Here is a 23,700-nt window from a genome sequence, read left to right as displayed (position 1 = left end):
GTGACCTCTCTCCAACTCCCACACGCACTGACCTCGCTCCAACTCCCACACGCACTGACCTCGCTCCAACTCCCACACGCACTGACCTCGCTCCAACTCCCACACGCACTGACCTCTCTACAACTTCCACACGCACTGACCTCTCTTCAACTCCCACACGCACTGACCTCTCTACAACTCCTACACTCAGACTTCTCTCGAACTCCCACACGCACTGTCCTCTCTCCCACTCCCACACACACTCACCCCTCTCCAACTCCCAAACGCACTGACCTCTTTCAAACTCCAACACGCACTGACCTCTCTCCAACTCCCACATTCACTGACCTCTACCAAACTCCCACACGCACAGGCCTCTGTCCGAACTCCCACACTCACTGACCTCTCGCCAACTCCCACACGCACTGACCTCTCTCCCACTCACACACACACTGACCTCTCTCCAACTCCCACACACAATGACCTCTCTCCAACTCCCACACTCACTGACCTCTCTCCAACTCCCACACTCACTGACCTCTCTCCAACTCCCACACTCACTGACCTCTCTCCAACTAACACACTTACTGACCTCTCTCGAACTCCCACACTCACTGACCTCTCTCCAACTCCCACACAAACTGACCTCTCTCCAACTCCCACACGCATTCAACTCTCCCCAAAAACCACACTCACTGACCTCTCTCCAACTCCCACACGCGCTGACCTCTCTCCAACTCCCGCACGCACTGACCTCCCTCCAACTCCCGCACGCACTGACCTCCCTCCAACTCCCGCACGCACTGATCTCCCTCCAACACCCACACACACTGACCTCTCTCCAACTACCACACGCACTGACCTCTCTCCAACTCCCCCACGCATTGACCTCTGTCCAATTCCCAGAATAACTGAACTCTCTCCAACACCCTCACGCACTGACCTCTCTCCAACTCCCACAATCACTAACCTCCCTCCAAACCCAAACGCACTGACCTCACTCCAACTCACAAACGCACTAATCTCTCACCAACACCCACACACACTAACCTCTCACCAACACCCACACTCACTGACCTCTCCCCAACTCCCACACGCACAGTCTCTGTCCGAATTCCCACTCTCACTGACCTCTCTCCAACTCCCACACGCACTGACTACTCTCCACCTCCCACACGCACTGATCTCTCCAAATCCCACACGCACTGACCCCTCGCCAACTCCCACACACACTGACATCTCGCCAACACCCACACGCACTGACCTCTCCCCACCTCCCACACAGAATGACCTCTCTCCAAATCCCACACGCGCTGACCTCTCTCCAAATCCCACACGCACTGACCTCTCCACATCTCCCACATGCATTGACCTCTCCCCAACTCCCACACACACTGACCTCTCCCCAACTCCCACACGCACTGAACTCTCCCCAGCTCCAACACACAATGACCTCTCCAAAGCCCACACGCACTGACCTCTCCAAAGCCCACACGCACTACCTCTCTCCAACTCCCACACGCACTGACCTCTCTACAACTCCCACACTCACTGACCTCTCTCCAACTCACACACGCACTGACCTCTCTCCAACTCACACACGCACTGAGCTCTATCCAACTCACACACGCACTGAGCTCTCTCCAACTCACACACGCACTGAGCTCTCTCCAACTCACACACGCACTGAGCTCTCTCCAACTCACACACGCACTGACCTCTCTCCAACTCACACAGTCACTGACCTCTCTCCAACTCCCACAGTCACTGACCTCTCAACAACTCCCACAGTCACTGACCTCTCAACAACTCCTACACTCACTGACCTCTCAACAACTCCTACACTCACTGACCTCTCTACAACTCCCACACTCACTGACCTCTCTACAACTCCCACACTCACTGACCTCTATACAACTCCTACACTCACTGACCTCTGTCCCACTCCCACACACACTGACCCCACTCCAACACCCAAACGCACTGACCTCTTCCGAACTCCTACATGCACTGACCGCTCTCCAACTCCCACACACACTGACCTCTCTCCAACTCCCACACACACTGACCTCTCTCCAACTCCCACAGGCACTGACCTCTCCCCAACTCCCACACGCACAGGCGTCTGTCCGAACTCCCACATTCACTGACCTCTCACCAACTCCCACACGCACTGACCACTCTCCAACACCCACACTCACTGACCTCTCTCCAACTCCTACACGCACTGACCACTCTCCAACTCCCACACGCACTGACCTCACTCCAACTCCCACACGCACTGACCTCTCCCCACCTCCCACACACAATGACCTCTCCAAATCCCACACGCAATGACCTCTCCCCAACTCACACACACACTGACCACTCTCCAAGTGCCACACGGACTGACCTCTCCCCAACTCCCACACGCACTGATCTCTCTCCTACTCCCACACGCACTGAACTCTCTCCAACTCCCACACTCACTGAACTCTCTCCAACTCCCACACTCACTGACCTCTCTCCAACTCCCACAGGCACTGACCTCTCCCCAACTCCCACACGCACAGGCGTCTGTCCGAACTCCCACATTCACTGACCTCTCTCCAACTCCCACACGCACTGAGCACTCTCCAACTCCCACACTCACCGACCTCTCTCCAACTCCTACACGCACTGACCTCTCTCCAACTCGACACGCACTGACCTCACTCCAACTCCCACAGTCACTGAACTCTCTCCAACTCCCGCACGCACTGACCACCCTCCAACTCCCGCACGCACTGACCTCCCACCAAATCCCGCACGCACTGGCCTCATTCCAACTCCCGCACGCACTGGCCTCACTCCAACTCCCGCACGCACTGACCTCACTCCAACTCCCGCACGCACTGACCTCCCTCCAACTCCCGCACGCACTGACCTCCCTCCAGTTCCCGCACGCACTGACCCCCCTCCAAATCCCGCACGCACTGACCTCCCTCCAACTCCCACACGCACTGACCTCTCCCCAACTCCCACACGCACTGACCTCCCTCCAACACCCACACGCACTGACCTCACTCCAACTCCCACACACACTGACCTCTCTCCAACTCCCACACGCGCTGACCTCTCTCCAATTCCCACACGCGCTGGCCTCTCTCCAACTCCCTCAGTCACTGACCGCTCTCCAACTCCCACAGTCACTGACCTCTCTCCAACTCCCACAGTCACTGACCTCTCTACAACTCCCACAGTCACTGACCTCTCTACAACTCCCACAGTCACTGACCTCTCTACAACTCCCACAGTCACTGACCTCTCTACAACTCCCACAGTCACTGACCTCTCTACAACTCCCACAGTCACTGACCTCTCTACAACTCCCACAGTCACTGACCTCTCTACAACTCCCACAGTCACTGACCTCTCAACAACTCCCACATTCACTGACCTCTCCCCGACTCCCACACGCACTGACCTCTCCCCGACTCCCACACGCACTGACCTCTCTCCGACTCCCACACGCACTGACCTCTCTCCGACTCCCACTCGCACTGACATCTCCACAACTCCCAAATGCACAGGCATCTGTCCAACTCACGTACGCCCTGACCTCAACCCAAGTCACAGATGCACTGACCTCTCTCCAACTCCCAAACGCACTGACCTCTTCCGAACTCCTACATGCACTGACCTCTCTCCAACTCCCACAGGCACTGACCTCTCCCCAACTCCCCCACGCACTGACCTCCCTGCAAATCCCGCACTCACTGGCCTCACTCCAACTCCCGCACGCACTGACCTCACTCCAACACCCGCACGCACTGACCTCACTCCAATTCCCGCACGCACTGACCTCACTCCAACTCCCGCACGCATTGACCTCACTCCAAATCCCGCACGCACTGACCGCACTCCAACTCCCGCACGCACTGACCGCACTCCAACTCCCGCACGCACTGACCTACCACCAACTCCCGCACGCACTGACCCCACTCCAACTCCTGCACGCACTGACGTCCCTCCAACTCCCGCACGCACTGACCCCCCTCCAACTCCCGCACGCACTGACCTCTCTCCAACTCCCACACGCACTGACCTCTCTCCAACTCCCACACGCACTGACCTCTCTCCAACTCCCACACGCACTGACCTCTCTCCAACTCCCACACGCACTGACCTCTCTCCAACTCCCACACGCAGTGACCTCTCTCCAACTCCCACACGCACTAACCTCTCTCCAACTCCCACACGCACTGACCTCTCTCCAACTCCCACACGCACTGACCTCTCTCCAACTCCCACACGCACTGACCTCTCTCCAACTCCCACACGCACTGACCTCTCTCCAACTCCCACACTCACTGACCTCTCTCCAACTCCCACACGCACTGACCTCTCTCCAACTCCCACACGCACTGACCTCTCTCCAACTCCCACACGCACTGACCTCTCTCCAACTCCCACACGCACTGACCTCTCTCCAACTCCCACACGCACTGACCTCTCTGCAACTTCCACACGCACTGACCTCTCTTCAACTCCCACACGCACTGACCTCTCTCCAACTCCCACACTCACTGACCTCTCTCCAACTCCCACACGCACTGACCTCTCTACAACTCCTACACGCACTGACCTCTCTACAACTCCTACACTCAGACTTCTCTCGAACTCCCACACGCACTGTCCTCTCTCCCACTCCCACACACACTCACCCCTATCCAACTCCCAAACGCAATGACCTCTTTCAAACTCCAACACGCACTGACCTCTCTCCAACTCCCACATTCACTGACCTCTACCCAACTCCCACACGCACAGGCCTCTGTCCGAACTCCCACACTCACTGACCTCTCGCCAACTCCCACACGCACTGACCTCTCTCCCACTCACACACACACTGACCTCTTGACAACTTCCACACACAATGACTTCTCCCCACCTCCCACACACAATGACCTCTCTCCAACTCCCACACTCACTGACCTCTCTCCAACTCCCACACTCACTGACCTCTCTCCAACTCCCACAATCACTGACCTCTCTCCAACTAACACACTCACTGACCTCTCTCGAACTCCCACACTCACTGACCTCTCTCCAACTCCCACACAAACTGACCTCTCTCCAACTCCCACACGCATTCAACTCTCCCCAAAAACCACACTCACTGACCTCTCTCCAACTCCCACACGCGCTGACCTCTCTCCAACTCCCGCACGCACTGACCTCCCTCCAACTCCCGCACGCACTGACCTCCCTCCAACTCCCGCACGCACTGACCTCCCTCCAACTCCCGCACGCACTGAGCTCCCTCCAACACCCACACACACTGACCTCTCTCCAACTCCCACACGCACTGACCTCTCTCCAACTCCCACACGCACTGACCTCTCTCCAACTCCCACACGCACTGACCTCTCTCCAACTCCCACACGCACTGACCTCTCTCCAACTCCCACACGCACTGACCTCTCTCCAACTCGGCACGCACTGACCTCTCTCCAACTCCCACATGCACTGACCTCTCTCCAACTCCCACACGCACTGACCTCTCTCCAACTCCCACACGCACTGACCTCTCTCCAACTCCCACACGCACTGACCTCTCTCCAACTCCCGCACGCACTGACCTCTCTCCAACTCCCGCACGCACTGACCTCACTCCAACTCCCGCACGCACTGACCTCACTCCAACTCCCGCACGCACTGACCTCACTCCAACTCCCGCACGCACTGACCTCACTCCAATTCCCGCACGCACTGACCTCACTCCAACTCCCGCACGCACTGACCTCACTCCAACTCCCGCACGCACTGACCCCACTCCAACTCCCGCACGCACTGACCCCACTCCAACTCCCGCACGCACTGACCCAACTCCAACTCCCGCACGCACTGACCTCCCTCCAACTCCCGCACGCACTGACCTCCCTCCAGTTCCCGCACGCACTGACCCCCCTCCAAATCCCGCACGCACTGACCTCCCTCCAACTCCCACACGCACTGACCTCTCCCCAACTCCCACACGCACTGACCTCACTCCAACTCCCGCACGCACTGACCTCTCTCCAACTCCCACACGCGCTGGCCTCTCTCCAACTCCCTCAGTCACTGACCTCTCTCCAACTCCCACAGTCACTGACCTCTCCCCAACTCCCACAGTCACTGACCTCTCTCCAACTCCCACAGTCACTGACCTCTCTCCAACTCCCACAGTCACTGACCTCTCTCCAACTCCCACAGTCACTGACCTCTCTCCAACTCCCACATTCACTGACCTCTCTCCAACTCCCACAGTCACTGACCTCTCTCCAACTCCCACAGTCACTGACCTCTCTCCAACTCCCACAGTCACTGACCTCTCTCCAACTCCCACACGCACTGACCTCTCTCCAACTCCCACAGTCACTGACCTCTCTCCAACTCCCACAGTCACTGACCTCTCTCCAACTCCCACAGTCACTGAGCTCTCTACAACTCCCACAGTCACTGAACTCTCTCCAACTCCCACACGCACTGACCTCTCTTCAACTCCCGCACGCACTGTCCTCCCTCCAAATCCCGCACTCACTGGCCTCACTCCAACTCCCGCACGCACTGACCTCACTCCAACACCCGCACGCACTGACCTCACTCCAACTCCCGCACGCACTGACCTCACTCCAACTCCCGCACGCACTGACCTCACTCCAACTCCCGCACGCACTGACCTCACTCCAACTCCCGCACGCACTGACCGCACTCCAACTCCCGCACGCACTGACCGCACTCCAACTCCCGCACGTACTGACCTACCACCATTCCCGCACGCACTGACCCCACTCCAACACTCGCACGCACTGACCCCACTCCAACTCCCGCACGCACTGACCTCTCTCCAACTCCCACACGCACTGACCTCTCTCCAACTCCCACACGCAGTCACCTCTCTCCAACTGCCACACGCAGTCACCTCTCTCCATCTCCCACACGCACTAACCTCTCTCCAACTCCCACACGCACTGACCTCTCTCCAACTCCCACACGCACTGACCTCTCTCCAACTCCCACACGCACTGACCTCTCTCCAACTCCCACACGCACTGACCTCTCTCCATCTCCCACACGCACTAACCTCTCTCCAACTCCCACACGCACTGACCTCTCTCCAACTCCCACATAAACTGACCTCTCTCCAAATCCCACACGCACTGACCTCTCTCCAACTCCCACACGCACTGACCTCTCTCCAACTCCCGCACGCACTGACCTCCCTCCAACTCCCGCACGCACTGACCTCCCTCCAACACCCACACGCACTGACCTCTCTCCAACTCCCACACGCACTGACCTCTCTCCAACTCCCACACGCACTGACCTCTCTCCAACTCCCACACGCACTGACCTCTCTCCAACGCGGCACGCACTGACCTCTCTCCAACGCGGCACGCACTGACCTCTCTCCAACTCCCACACGCACTGACCTCTCTCCAACTCCCACACGCACTGACCTCTCTCCAACTCCCACACGCACTGACCTCTCTCCAACTCCCACACGCACTGACCTCTCTCCAACTCCCACACGCACTGACCTCTCTCCAACTCCCACACGCACTGACCTCTCTCCAACTCCCACACGCACTGACCTCTCTCCAACTCCCACACGCACTGACCTCTCTCCAACTCCCACACGCACTGACCTCTCTCCAACTCCCACACGCAGTGACCTCTCTCCAACTCCCACACGCACTGACCTCTCTCCAACTCCCACACGCACTGACCTATCTCCAACTCCCACACGCACTGACCTCTCTCCAACTCCCACACGCACTGACCTCTCTCCAACTCCCACACGCACTGACCTCTCTCCAACTCCCACACGCACTGACCTCTCTCCAACTCCCACACGCACTGACCTCTCTCCAACTCCATAATGCACTGACCTCTCTACAACATCCACACGCACTGACCTCTCTACAACTCCCACACACACTCACCCCTCCCAACTCCCAAACGCACTAACCTCTTTCAAACTCCAACATGCACTGACCTCTCTCCAACTCACACACGCACTGACCTCTCTCCTACTCCCACACGCACTGACCTCTCCCCAACTCCCACACGCACTGACCTCTCCCCACCTCCCACACGCACTGACCTCTCCCCACCTCCCACACGCACTGACCTCTCCCCACCTCCCACACGCACAGGCCTCTGTCCAACTCCCACAATCACTGACCTCTCTCCAACTACCACACGCACTGACCTCTCTCCAACTCACACACGCACTGACCTCTCTCCAACTCACACACGCACTGACCTTTCTCCAACTCACACACGCACTGACCTCTCTCCAACTCACACACGCACTGAGCTCTCTCCAACTCACACACGCACTGACTTCTCTCCAACTCCCACAGTCACTGACCTCTCTCCAACTCCCACAGTCACTGACCTCTCAACAACTCCTACACTCACTGACCTCTCTACAACTCCAAAACTCACTGACCTCTCTCCAACTCCCACACGCACTGACCTCTCTCCAACTCCCACACGCACTGACCTCTCTCCAACTCCCACACGCACTGACATCTCTCCAACTCCATAACGCACTGACCTCTCTACAACTTCCACACGCACTGACCTCTCTACAACTCCCACACGTACTGACCTCTCTACAACTCCTACACTCAGACTTCTCTTGAACTCCCACACGCACTGTCCTCTCTCCCACTCCCACACACACTCACCCCTCTCCTACTCCCACACGCACTGACCTCTCCCCAACTCCCACACGCACTGACCTCTCCCCAACTCCCACACGCACTGACCTCTCCCCAACTCCCACACGCACTGACCTCTCCCCACCTCCCACACTCACTGACCTCTCCCCACCTCCCACACGCAAAGGCCTCTGTCCAACTCCCACACTCACTGATCTCTCTCCTACTCCAACATTCTGTCACCGCTCGACAACTCCCACACACAATAATCTGTCTCAAACACCCTCACTCACAGACCATTCTCCAACTCCAACACGCACTGACCTCTCTCCAACTCCCACATTCACTGACCTCTACCCAACTCCCACACGCACAGGCCTCTGTCCGAACTCCCACACTCACTGAACTCTCGCCAACTCCCACACGCACTGACCTCTCTCCCACTCACACACACACTGACCTCTCGACAACTTCCACACACAATGAATTCTCCCCACCTGCCACACACAATGACCTCTCCCCAACTCCCACACGCACTGACCTCTCCCCACCTCCCACACGCACTGACCTCTCTCCAACTCCCACACTCACTGACCTCTCTCCAACTCCCACACTCACTGACCTCTCTCCAACTCCCACACTCACTGACTTCTCTCCAACTCCCACACTCACTGACCTCTCTCCAACTCCCACACTCACTGACCTCACTCCAACTCCCACACTCACTGACCTCTCTCCAACTCCCACACGCATTCAACTCTCCCCAACTCCCACACTCACTGACCTCTCTCCAACTCCCACACTCACTGACGTCTCTCCAACTCCCACACGCACTGACCTCTCTCCAACTCCCACACGCACTGACCTCTCTCCAACTCCCACACGCACTGACCTCTCTCCAACGCGGCACGCACTGACCTCTCTCCAACGCGGCACGCACTGACCTCTCTCCAACTCCCACACGCACTGACCTCTCTCCAACTCCCACACGCACTGACCTCTCTCCAACTCCCACACGCACTGACCTCTCTCCAACTCCCACACGCACTGACCTCTCTCCAACTCCCACACGCACTGACCTCTCTCCAACTCCCACACGCACTGACCTCTCTCCAACTCCCACACGCACTGACCTCTCTCCAACTCCCACACGCACTGACCTCTCTCCAACTCCCACACGCACTGACCTCTCTCCAACTCCCACACGCACTGACCTCTCTCCAACTCCCACACGCACTGACCTCTCCCCAACTCCCACACGCACTGACCTCTCTCCAACTCCCACACGCACTGACCTCTCTCCAACTCCCACACGCACTGACCTCTCTCCAACTCCCACACGCACTGACCTCTCTCCAACTCCCACACGCACTGACCTCTCTCCAACTCCCACACGCACTGACCTCTCTCCAACTCCCACACGCACTGACCTATCTCCAACTCCCACACGCACTGACCTCTCTCCAACTCCCACACGCACTGACCTCTCTCCAACTCCCACACGCACTGACCTCTCTCCAACTCCCACACGCACTGACCTCTCTCCAACTCCATAATGCACTGACCTCTCTACAACTCCTACACGCACTGACCTCTCTACAACTCCCACACACACTCACCCCTCCCAACTCCCAAACGCACTAACCTCTTTCAAACTCCAACATGCACTGACCTCTCTCCAACTCACACACGCACTGACCTCTCTCCTACTCCCACACGCACTGACCTCTCCCCAACTCCCACACGCACTGACCTCTCCCCACCTCCCACACGCACTGACCTCTCCCCACCTCCCACACGCACAGGCCTCTGTCCAACTCCCACAATCACTGACCTCTCTCCAACTACCACACGCACTGACCTCTCTCCAACTCACACACGCACTGACCTCTCTCCAACTCACACACGCACTGACCTTTCTCCAACTCACACACGCACTGACCTCTCTCCAACTAACACACGCACTGAGCTCTCTCCAACTCACACACGCACTGACTTCTCTCCAACTCCCACAGTCACTGACCTCTCTCCAACTCCCACAGTCACTGACCTCTCAACAACTCCTACACTCACTGACCTCTCTCCAACTCCCACACGCACTGACCTCTCTCCAACTCCCACACGCACTGACCTCTCTCCAACTCCCACACGCACTGACCTCTCTCCAACTCCCACACGCACTGACCTCTCTACAACTTCCACACGCACTGACCTCTCTACAACTCCCACACGCACTGACCTCTCTACAACTCCTACACTCAGACTTCTCTTGAACTCCCACACGCACTGTCCTCTCTCCCACTCCCACACACACTCACCCCTCTCCAACTCCCAAACGCACTGACCTCTTTCAAACTCCAACATGCACTGACCTCTCTCCAACTCCCACACGCACTGACCTCTCTCCTACTCCCACACGCACTGACCTCTCCCCAACTCCCACACGCACTGACCTCTCCCCAACTCCCACACGCACTGACCTCTCCCCAACTCCCACACGCACTGACCTCTCCCCACCTCCCACACTCACTGACCTCTCCCCACCTCCCACACGCAAAGGCCTCTGTCCAACTCCCACACTCACTGATCTCTCTCCTACTCCAACATTCTGTCACCGCTCGACAACTCCCACACACACTAATCTGTCTCAAACACCCTCACTCACAGACCATTCTCCAACTCCAACACGCACTGACCTCTCTCCAACTCCCACATTCACTGACCTCTACCCAACTCCCACACGCACAGGCCTCTGTCCGAACTCCCACACTCACTGAACTCTCGCCAACTCCCACACGCACTGACCTCTCTCCCACTCACACACACACTGACCTCTCGACAACTTCCACACACAATGAATTCTCCCCACCTGCCACACACAATGAACTCTCTCCAACTCCCACACTCACTGACCTCTCTCCAACTCCCACACTCACTGACCTCTCTCCAACTCCCACACTCACTGACTTCTCTCCAACTCCCACACTCACTGACCTCTCTCCAACTCCCACACTCACTGACCTCACTCCAACTCCCACACTCACTGACCTCTCTCCAACTCCCACACGCATTCAACTCTCCCCAACTCCCACACTCACTGACCTCTCTCCAACTCCCACACTCACTGACGTCTCTCCAACTCCCACACTCACTGACGTCTCTCCAACTCCCACACTCACTGACCTCTCTCCAAATCCCACACTCACTGACCTCTCTCCAAATCCCACACTCACTGTCCTCTCTCCAACTCCGACACTCGCTGACCACTCTCCTACTCCCACACGCACTGACCTCTCTCCAACTCCCACACGCACTGATCTCTCTCCTACTCCCACACGCAATGACCTCTATCCTACTCCCACACGCAATGACCTCTCTCCTACTCCCACACGCACTGACCTCTCTCCAACTCACACACGCACTGACCTCTCTCCAACTCCCACACGCACTGACCTCTCTCCAACTCCCACACGCACTGACATCTCTCCAACTCCCACACGCACTGACATCTCTCCAACTCCCACACACACTGACCACTCTCCAACTCCCACACACACTGACCTCGCTCCAACTCCCACACACACTGACCTCTCTCCAACTCCCACACACACTGACCTCTCTCCAACTTCCACACGCACTGACCTCTCTCCAACTCCCACACGCACTGACCTCTCTACAACTCCTACACTCAGACCTCTCTCGAACTCCCACACACAATGTCCTCTCTCCCACTGCCACACACATTCACCCCTCTCCAACTCCCAAACGCACTGACCTCTCTCCTACTCGCACACGCACTGACCTCTCCGCAACTCCCACATGCTATGACCTATCTCCAACTCCCACACGCACTGACCTCTCCGCAACTCCCACACGCACAGGCCTCTGTCCAACTCCCACACACACTGACCTCTCTCCAACTCCAACACACAGTGACCGCTCTCCAACTCCCACACACACTAACCTGTCTCCAACACCCTCACTCACTAACCTGTCTCCAACATCCTCACTCACTGACCTCTCTCCACCTCCCGCACGCACTGACCTCGCTCCAAGTCCCACACTCACTAACCTCCCTCCAAATCCCACATTCACTGACCTCTACCCAACTCCCACACGCACAGGCCTCTGTCCGAACTCCCACACTCACTGACCTCTCGCCAACTCCCACATGCACTGACCTCTCTCCCACTCACACACACACTGACCTCTCGACAACTTCCACACACAATGACTTCTCCCCACCTCCCACACACAATGACCTCTCCCCAACTCCCACACGCACTGACCTCTCCCCACCTCCCACACGCACTGACCTCTCCCCACCTCCCACACACAATAACCTCTACAAATCCCACAAGCACTGACCTCTCCCCAAATCTCACACGCACTTACCTCTCTCCTAATCCCACACGCAATGACCTCTCTCCAACTCCCACACGCACTGAACTCTCTCCAACTCCAACACTCACTGACCTCTCTCCAACTCCCGCACGCACTGACCTCCCTCCAACTCCCACACACACTGACCTCTTTCCAACTCCCACATGCACTGACCTCTCTCCAACACCCGCACGCACTGACCTCCCTCCAACTCCCGCACGCACTGACCTCCCTCCAACACCCACAGACACTGACCTCTTTCCAACTCCCACACGCACTGACCTCTCTCCAACTCCCACACGCACTGACCTCTCTCCAACTCCCACACGCACTGACCTCTCTCCAACGCGGCACGCACTGACCTCTCTCCAACGCGGCACGCACTGAACTCTCTCCAACTCCCACACGCACTGACCTCTCTCCAACTCCCACACGCACTGACCTCTCTCCAACTCCCACACGCACTGACCTCTCTCCAACTCCCACACGCACTGACCTCTCTCCAACTCCCACACGCACTGACCTCTCTCCAACTCCCACACGCACTGACCTCTCTCCAACTCCCACACGCACTGACCTATCTCCAACTCCCACACGCACTGACCTCTCTCCAACTCCCACACGCACTGACCTCTCTCCAACTCCCACACGCACTGACCTCTCTCCAACTCCCACACACACTCACCCCTCCCAACTCCCAAACGCACTAACCTCTTTCAAACTCCAACATGCACTGACCTCTCTCCAACTCACACACGCACTGACCTCTCTCCTACTCCCACACGCACTGACCTCTCCCCAACTCCCACACGCACTGACCTCTCCCCACCTCCCACACGCACTGACCTCTCCCCACCTCCCACACGCACAGGCCTCTGTCCAACTCCCACAATCACTGACCTCTCTCCAACTACCACACGCACTGACCTCTCTCCAACTCACACACGCACTGACCTCTCTCCAACTACCACACGCACTGACCTCTCTCCAACTACCACACGCACTGACCTCTCTCCAACTACCACACGCACTGACCTCTCTCCAACTCACACACGCACTGACCTCTCTCCAACTCCCACACGCACTGACCTCTCTCCAACTCCCACACGCACTGACCTCTCTCCAACTCACACACGCACTGACCTCTCTCCAACTCACACACGCACTGACCTTTCTCCAACTCACACACGCACTGACCTCTCTCCAACTAACACACGCACTGACTTCTCTCCAACTCCCACAGTCACTGACCTCTCTCCAACTCCCACAGTCACTGACCTCTCAACAACTCCTACACTCACTGACCTCTCTACAACTCCAAAACTCACTGACCTCTCTACAACTCCCACACGCACTGACCTCTCTACAACTCCCACACGCACTGACCTCTCTACAACTCCCACACGCACTGACCTCTCTCCAACTCCCACACGCACTGACATCTCTCCAACTCCATAACGCACTGACCTCTCTACAACTCCCACACGCGCTGACCTCTCTACAACTCCCACACGTACTGACCTCTCTACAACTCCTACACTCAGACTTCTCTTGAACTCCCACACGCACTGTCCTCTCTCCCACTCCCACACACACTCACCCCTCTCCAACTCCCAAACGCACTGACCTCTTTCAAACTCCAACATGCACTGACCTCTCTCCAACTCCCACACGCACTGACCTCTCTCCTACTCCCACACGCACTGACCTCTCCCCAACTCCCACACGCACTGACCTCTCCCCAACTCCCACACGCACTGACCTCTCCCCACCTCCCACACTCACTGACCTCTCCCCACCTCCCACACGCACAGGCCTCTGTCCAACTCCCACACACACTGACCTCTCTCCAACTCCAACACACAGTGACCGCTCTCCAACTCCCACACACACTAACCTGTCTCCAACACCCTCACTCACTAACCTGTCTCCAACATCCTCACTCACTGACCTCTCTCCACCTCCCGCACGCACTGACCTCGCTCCAAGTCCCACACTCACTAACCTCCCTCCAAATCCCACATTCACTGACCTCTCGCCAACTCCCACATGCACTGACCTCTCTCCCACTCACACACACACTGACCTCTCGACAACTTCCACACACAATGACTTCTCCCCACCTCCCACACACAATGACCTCTCCCCAACTCCCACACGCACTGACCTCTCCCCACCTCCCACACGCACTGACCTCTCCCCACCTCCCACACACAATAACCTCTACAAATCCCACAAGCACTGACCTCTCCCCAAATCTCACACGCACTTACCTCTCTCCTAATCCGACACGCAATGACCTCTCTCCAACTCCCACACGCACTGAACTCTCTCCAACTCCAACACTCACTGACCTCTCTCCAACTCCCGCAGGCACTGACCTCCCTCCAACTCCCACACACACTGACCTCTTTCCAACTCCCACATGCACTGACCTCTCTCCAACACCCGCACGCACTGACCTCCCTCCAACTCCCGCACGCACTGACCTCCCTCCAACACCCACAGACACTGACCTCTTTCCAACTCCCACACGCACTGACCTCTCTCCAACTCCCACACGCACTGACCTCTCTCCAACTCCCACACGCACTGACCTCTCTCCAACTCCCACACGCACTGACCTCTCTCCAACTCCCACACGCACTGACCTCTCTCCAACTCCCACACGCACTGACCTCTCTCCAACTCCCACACGCACTGACCTCTCTCCAACTCCCACACGCACTGACCTCTCTCCAACTCCCACACGCACTGACCTCTCTCCAACTCCCACACGCACTGACCTCTCTCCAACTCCCACACGCACTGACCTCTCTCCAACTCCCACACGCACTGACCTCTCTCCAACTCCCACACGCACTGACCTCTCTACAACTCCTACACTCAGACCTCTCTCCAACTCCCACACACAATGTCCTCTCTCCCACTGCCACACACATTCACCCCTCTCCAACTCCCAAACGCACTGACCTCTCTCCTACTCGCACACGCACTGACCTCTCCGCAACTCCCACATGCTATGACCTATCTCCAACTCCCACACGCACTGACCTCTCCTCAACTCCCACACGCACAGGCCTCTGTCCAACTCCCACACACACTGACCTCTCTCCAACTCCAACACACAGTGACCGCTCTCCAACTCCCACACACACTAACCTGTCTCCAACACCCTCACTCACTAACCTGTCTCCAACATCCTCACTCACTGACCTCTCTCCACCTCCCGCACGCACTGACCTCGCTCCAAGTCCCACACTCACTAACCTCCCTCCAAATCCCACACGCACTGACCTCTCCCCAACTCCCACACGCACTGACCTCTCCCCAACTCCCACACGCACTGACCTCTCCCCACCTCCCACACGCACTGACCTCTCCCCACCTCCCACACACAATAACCTCTCCAAATCCCACACGCACTGACCTCTCCCCAACTCACACACGCACTGACCACTCTCCAAATACCACACGCACTGACCTCTCCCAAACTCCCACACGCAATGACCTCTCTCCAACTCCCACACTCATTGACCTCTCTCCAACTCCCACACGCACTGACCTCTCTCCAACACCCGCACTCACTGACCTCTCTCCAACTCCCACACGCACTGACCTCTCTCCATCTCCCACACGCACTGACCTGTCCCCAACACCCGCACTCACTGACCTCTCTCCAACTCCCACACGCACTGACCTCTCCCCAACTCCCACACACACTGACCTGTCTCCACCTCCCACACTCACTGACCTCTCTCCAACTCCCACGCTCACTGACCTCTCTCCAACTCCCACACGCATTGAACTCTCCCCAACTCCCACACTCACTGACCTCTCGCCAACTCCCACACACACTGACATCTCGGCAACACCCACACGCAATGACCTCTCCCCACCTCCCACACATAATGACCTCTCTCCAAATCCCACACGCACTGACCTCTCTCCAAATCCCACACGCACTGACCTCTCCCCAACTCCCACATGCATTGACCTCTCCCCAACTCCCACACGCACTGACCTCTCCCCAACTCCCACACGCACTGACCTCTCCCCAGCTCCCACACAGAATGACCTCTCCAAAGCCCACACGCACTGACCTCTCCAAAGCCCACACGCACTACCTCTCTCCAACTCCCACACGCACTGACCTCTCTCCCACTCACACACGCACTGACCTCTCTACAACTCCTACACTCAGACCTCTCTCGAACTCCCACACGCACTGTCCTCTCTCCCACTCTCACACACACTCACACCTCTCCAACTCCCACACGCACTGACCTCTCTCCTACTCCCACACGCACAGGCCTCTGTCCAACTCCCACACACACTGACCTCTCTCCAACTCCAACATTCTGTGACCGCTCTACAACTCCCACACACGCTAATCTGTCTCAAACACCCTCACTCACTGACCTTTCTCCAACTCCAACATGCACTGACCTCTCTCCAACTCCCACATTCACTGACCTCTACCCAACTCCCACACGCACAGGCCTCTGTCCGAACTCCCACACTCACTGACCTCTCGCCAACTCCCACACGCACTGACCTCTCTCCCACTCACACACACACTGACCTCTCGACAACTTCCACACACAATGACTTCTCCCCACCTCCCACACACAATGACCTCTCCCCAACTCCCACACGCACTGACCTCTCCCCACCTCCCACACGCACTGACCTCTCCCCACCTCCCACATACAATAACCTCTACAAATCCCACAAGCACTGACCTCTCCCCAACTCTCACACGCACTTACCTCTCTCCTAATCCCACACGCAATGACCTCTCTCCAACTCCCACACGCACTGAACTCTCTCCAACTCCCACACGCACTGAACTCTCTCCAACTCCAACACTCACTGACCTCTCTCCAACTCCCGCACGCACTGACCTCCCTCCAACTCCCACACACGCTGACCTCTCTCCAACTCGCACACACAGTGACCTCTCTCCAACTCCCACACACACTGACCTCTCTCCAACTCCCACACGCATTGACCTCCCTCCAACACCGACATGCACTGACGTCTCTCCAACTCCCACACACACTGACCTCTCTCCAACTCCCACACACACTGACATCTCTCCAACTCCCACACACACTGACCACTCTCCAACTCTCACACACACTGACCTCTCTCCAACTCCCACACACACTGACCTCTCTCCAACTCCCACACACAATGACCTCTCTCCAACTCCCACACACACTGACCTCTCTCCAACTCCCACACGCATTGACCTCTCTCCAACTCCCACACGCACTGACCTCTCTACAACTCCTACACTCAGACCTCTCTCGAACTCCACACACAATGTCCTCTCTCCCACTGCCACACACATTCACCCCTCTCCAACTCCCAAACGTACTGACCTCTTCCGAAATCCGACATGCACTGACCTCTCTCCAAATCCCACACGCACTGACCTCTCTCCTACTCGCACACGCACTGACCTCTCCCCAACTCCCACACGCTATGACCTATCTCCAACTCCCACACGCACTGACCTCTCCGCAACTCCCACACGCACAGGCCTCTGTCCAACTCCCACACACACTGACCTCTCTCCAACTCCAACACACAGTGACCGCTCTCCAACTCCCACACACACTAACCTGTCTCCAACACCCTCACTCACTAACCTGTCTCCAACATCCTCACTCACTGACCTCTCTCCACCTCCCGCACGCGCTGACCTCGCTCCAAGTCCCACGCTCACTAACCTCCCTCCAAGTCCCACACGCACTGACCTCTCCCCAACTCCCACACGCACTGACCTCTCCCCACCTCCCACACGCACTGACCTCGCCCCACCTCCCACACACAATGACCTCTCCAAATCCCACACGCACTGACCTCTCCCCAACTCACACACGCACTGACCACTCTCCAAGTACCACACGCACTGACCTCCCCCAAACTCCCACACGCAATGACCTCTCTCCAACTCCCACACTCATTGACCTCTCTCCAACTCCCACACGCACTGACCTCTCTCCAACACCCGCACTCACTGACCTCTCTCCAACTCCCACACGCACTGACCTCTCTCCATCTCCCACACGCACTGACCTCTCCACAACACCCACACGCACTGACCTGTCTCCACCTCCCACACTCACTGACCTCTCTCCGAATCCCACACACACTGACCTCTCTCCATCTCCAACACTCACTGACCTCTCTCCTACTCCCACACGCACTGACCACTCTCCAACTCCCACACACACTGACCTCTCTCGAACTCCCTCACGCACTGACCACTCTCCAACTCCCACACTCACTGACCTCTCTCCGAATCCCACACACACTGACCTCTCTCCAACTCCCACACACACTGACCTCTCTCCAACTCCCACACACACTGACCTCTCTCCATCTCCAACACTCACTGACCTCTCTCCTACTCCCACACGCACTGACCTCTCTCCAACTCCCACACACACTGACCTCTCCCCAACTCCCACACACACTGACCTCACTACAACACTCACACTCACTGACCTCACTACAACTCTCACACTCACTGACCTCTCTCCAACTCCAACATGCACCGACCTCTCTCCAACTCCCACACGCATTGACCTCTCGCCAACTCCCACACACACTGACCTCTCTCCACCTCCCACACGCACCTCCTCTCTCCAACTCCCACACACACTGACCTCTCGCCAACTCCCACACGCATTGACCTCTCGGCAACTCCCACACTCACTGACCTCTCTCCACCTCCCACACACACTGACCTCTCCCCAGTTCCCACACGCACTGACCTCTCTCCAACTCCCACATGCACTGACCTCTCTCCAACTCCCACAGTCACTGACCTCTCTCCACCTCCCACACACACTGACCTCTCCGCAATTGCCAGACGCACTGACCTCTGTCCAACTCCCACACTCACTGATCTCTCTCCAACTCCCACACTCACTGACCTCTCTCCACCTCCCACACTCACTGACCTCTCTCCACCTCCCACACTCACTGACCTCTCTCCAACTCCCACACTCACTGACCTCTCTCCATCTCCCACACACACTGACCTCTCTCCAACTCCCACACGCACTGACCTCTCCCCAACTCCCACACGCACTGACCTCTCCCCAACTCCCACACGCACTGACCTCTCCCCAATACCCACACTCACTGTACTCTCTCCAACTCCCACGCACTGACCTCTCCCCAATACCCACACGCACTGACCTCTCCCCAGCTCCCACATTCACTGACCTCTCTCCAACTCCCATACGCACTGACCTCTCTCCAACTCCCACACGCACTGACCTCTCTCCAACTCCCGCACACACTGACCTCTCTCCAACTCCCACACTCACTGACCTCTCCCCAGCTCCCACATGCACTGACCTCTCTCCACCTCCCACATTCACTGACCTCTCTCCAACTCCCATACACACTGACCTCTCGCCAACTCCCACACACACTGACCTCTCTCCAACTCCCACACGCACTGACCTTTCGCCAACTCCCATACGCACTGACCTCTCTTCAACTCCCACACGCACTGACCTCTCCCCAGCTCCCACATGCACTGACCTCTCTCCACCTCCCACATACACTGACCTCTCTCCAACTCCCACACACACTGACCTCTCGCCAACTCCCACGCTCACTGACCTCTCGCCAACTCCCACGCTCACTGACCTCTCTCCAACTCCCACGCTCACTGACCTCTCCCCAACTCCCACACTCACTGACCTCTCTCCACCTCCCACACACACTGACCTCTCCCCAATTCCCACATGCATTGACCTCTCGCCAACTCCCACACACACTGACCTCTCCCCAATTCCCACACGCACTGACCTCTCGCCAACTCCCACACTCACTGACCTCTCGCCACCTCCCACACTCACTGACCTCTCTCCAACTCCCACACTCACTGACCTCTCTCCAACTCCCACACTCACTGACCTCTCTCCAACTCCCACACTCACTGACCTCTCTCCAACTACCTCACACACTGTCCTCTCTCCAACTCCTTCACACACTGACCTCTCTCCAACTTCCACACACACTTTCCTCTCTCCAACTCCTTCACACACTGACCTCTCTCCAACTCCTTCACACACTGACCTCTATACAGCTCCATGCAAACAGAATTCTGATTAAATCGTCATATCATCATATGTTGGCTTTTTCTCCCCACGTTTTGGCCCCTCCGCTCCTGATGTTGCTTCCTACTTCCTCGGAGCCTTACAGAGCCATAACTGAGAATGTTCGATTTCATTCTTCCCTGTGTGCTCACTGAGCTCCTCAGATGGGGCATTGCTACTGACCTCCACATCCATGGAGCAGTGAAAATCCGTCAGGGATCCCTTCACTATCCATTACTTTGACTGGAAAGTGCAACCTGATGATTCACTCTCTCCCTGGGTAATTTAACTGCTGTGTTTTTGCACAAATCAGTGACTGTACTTCAAACAGTAACCCACTGGTTGTAAAGCATTTAAAGATCATGAACATGTCATTGTTCTGCACAGAAGCCGATTCCTACTTGTTCATTTTTGCTTGTTGGTGTTCATTGTGATACCACTGCAGTCAAATAGCCCACCAACACTCACTGTATTGGCTCATATATTTCTGAAGCTCACTTGCACCAGATACCCAGTGCTCATAGCCTTGTGAGGAGAGGAGGTGGTAGAAAACTGGGAATAATTGAATTGAATTGTTTTTGACAATTTGATGCCTCTTTGCAAAGGTTGTAAAGCAAACAAAGGGATGTTCATCATAAATTACAATCCCATCAAATTCATTCTTGTTTTTCAGAAAGATGACACCTGCAACGTGTGCCAAACATTCATGCGGGAGGTCGTCAGCACGGGGAGCCACAATTCACCGCAGGTACTGGTCACTGATAATACACTTGGATCAGGATGAGGGAAGCCCAGAGAAAGCAAACACTGCAATGCTAAATATTCAGCCATTCCCCATAGTTACCATTTAACCATTAAAAGACAGCCTCAGCAGATTGTACTAATCTGAACTGATGCTGCTGCAAAGCTGATTGCAGGGACTGGCCCTGTGGTCACAACAGGATCACCCTCCCCAGTATTCTCCAAGTATTAGCATCTGGCGTTGGAGAGCAGTCCCATCTCTGTCTGTCCCAGCCCTTCCTGTCTCAGCTCCGTTAGTGACGTGTGATGCACTTGAGTGTGACGAGTTTGCAGAGGGTTTTACTTAACACTGACGTCAGGGGAAAGATTTCCCTGACACAAAGGCTGGGGTACCTGTCGCACTAGAGTGTTCAGGACTGGGTTAATGTGAGACTGGAGAAACAGTCGCATCCACATAATGAAGTAAAGGGAGTCACTTGACTAGTGGCAGCCTGGAAGAAATCTGACTGGAGAGAGCTCCTGGCTGGGGCCAGAAGAATCCGACTGTCCTGTATGTACATAGTTATATTCTATAATAAATAGTGTTCAAACATGTATGGCCCTGTCCTTAGACAATTGCAACCACATACAGCTGTACCCAGAGCTGGGAGCTCAGGAATTTGCCAGGCAGGAAAGCAGAACATTTCCCTACTACATCCCGATAATTAGGCCATGGGCATTGCCAGTGGAGGTCCCACTCAGGATAATGGATTGTAGGAAGGCAGAGATGATGATCTGCAGTGTTCCAGGATGCAGCTACTGACTAACCAGCCAATCGGCCTGTTAAATAGAACCTGGGGATTGTTTCATGTGGTGTCATAAAATGGCTCCTGTGCAAAGCCTGTGTTTTACCAAAGGTGACCTCAGAGATCACATGATTATGACAAGCCACAGCACTCAAAAGGCAACAGTGCACAAAGGTATTTCTCCAGACAGAGTAGACCTGTCAGCGGGGATTATCCTACAAGCAGGGTACTCCTGGCTGGATACATCCTGGGAACCGACCAGGCCAATTCACGGATAAGCTACATGCTTTTCACTGGTTAAACTGCAGTGAAGCTGCTGAGGGACAACTGGTATATATGTGGGGAAGCCCTTTAGAGAACGAGAGCATCCAAAATAGGAACTCGACACCTGTAGCTTGCTACAATGGGTTTCTGCCGAATGGGTACTGAAAGATACAGTTTGCATGGTGGACTGTGTTTGGTGTATTTTATGCTGTATGTGTAGCTTGCATATTGCACATTATATGTTCTCTCACCATGCACGCTTGATGCTGAAATAGGGGCATCAAAGGCATCCATGCCAGATAATAGCTACCCTGAACAAATCATTTCACGCTGTATATCGTGTAAACTCCTGAACGGGCCTAAGGCTGTCACTCTCAGTCCTGAAAAGTGCCCAGTCTACCTCAGGTTAGCCTGGAAGGGCGAGGTATCTCAAACATCTCAGCAACAGGTGAAGGGAACTGTTTCACGCTGCTATACATTAGCAACACGTGTGGTATTAATCACTAACAGGATGCTGCTGTCAAACCAAAAAGACATTCTGTCTCTCACACAAATGAGTAATGTAGTAAATGAATTTCAGTGCCAGTGTGATGCTAGGTATGTAGCCCGTACAGCCCAAAGACTGGCGGATTGTATCAAACAACATGTCCCAGCCACTGTTCACAATGGGCAGGGTACAGACTGTACCCAACCAGCCCGTGCTTGCAAAACTCAAAACTCAGTGTCCAACATTTGATGTGT

General features: G+C 56.1%; 1 protein-coding gene across 1 annotated transcript in view; it reads left to right on the top strand.

Moving 5' to 3' along the window:
- The window catches only part of LOC144694961 (prosaposin-like), a 174,515-nt gene that overhangs the window by 64,068 nt on the left and 86,747 nt on the right, over positions 1-23,700 (top strand). Inside the window, exon 3 of the mRNA XM_078565771.1 lies at positions 21,843-21,917. Within this exon, the coding sequence (XP_078421897.1) occupies positions 21,843-21,917 (75 nt within the window). The remainder of the gene's footprint in view (positions 1-21,842; positions 21,918-23,700) is intronic.

The sequence above is a fragment of the Cetorhinus maximus genome, chromosome 20, assembly GCF_964194155.1.
Source record: "Cetorhinus maximus chromosome 20, sCetMax3.hap1.1, whole genome shotgun sequence".
In the NCBI taxonomy this organism is placed as follows: Eukaryota; Metazoa; Chordata; class Chondrichthyes; order Lamniformes; family Cetorhinidae; genus Cetorhinus; species Cetorhinus maximus.
The sequence above is the reverse complement of the archived record's forward strand: the minus strand, read 5'-3'. Positions and strand labels throughout refer to the sequence as shown.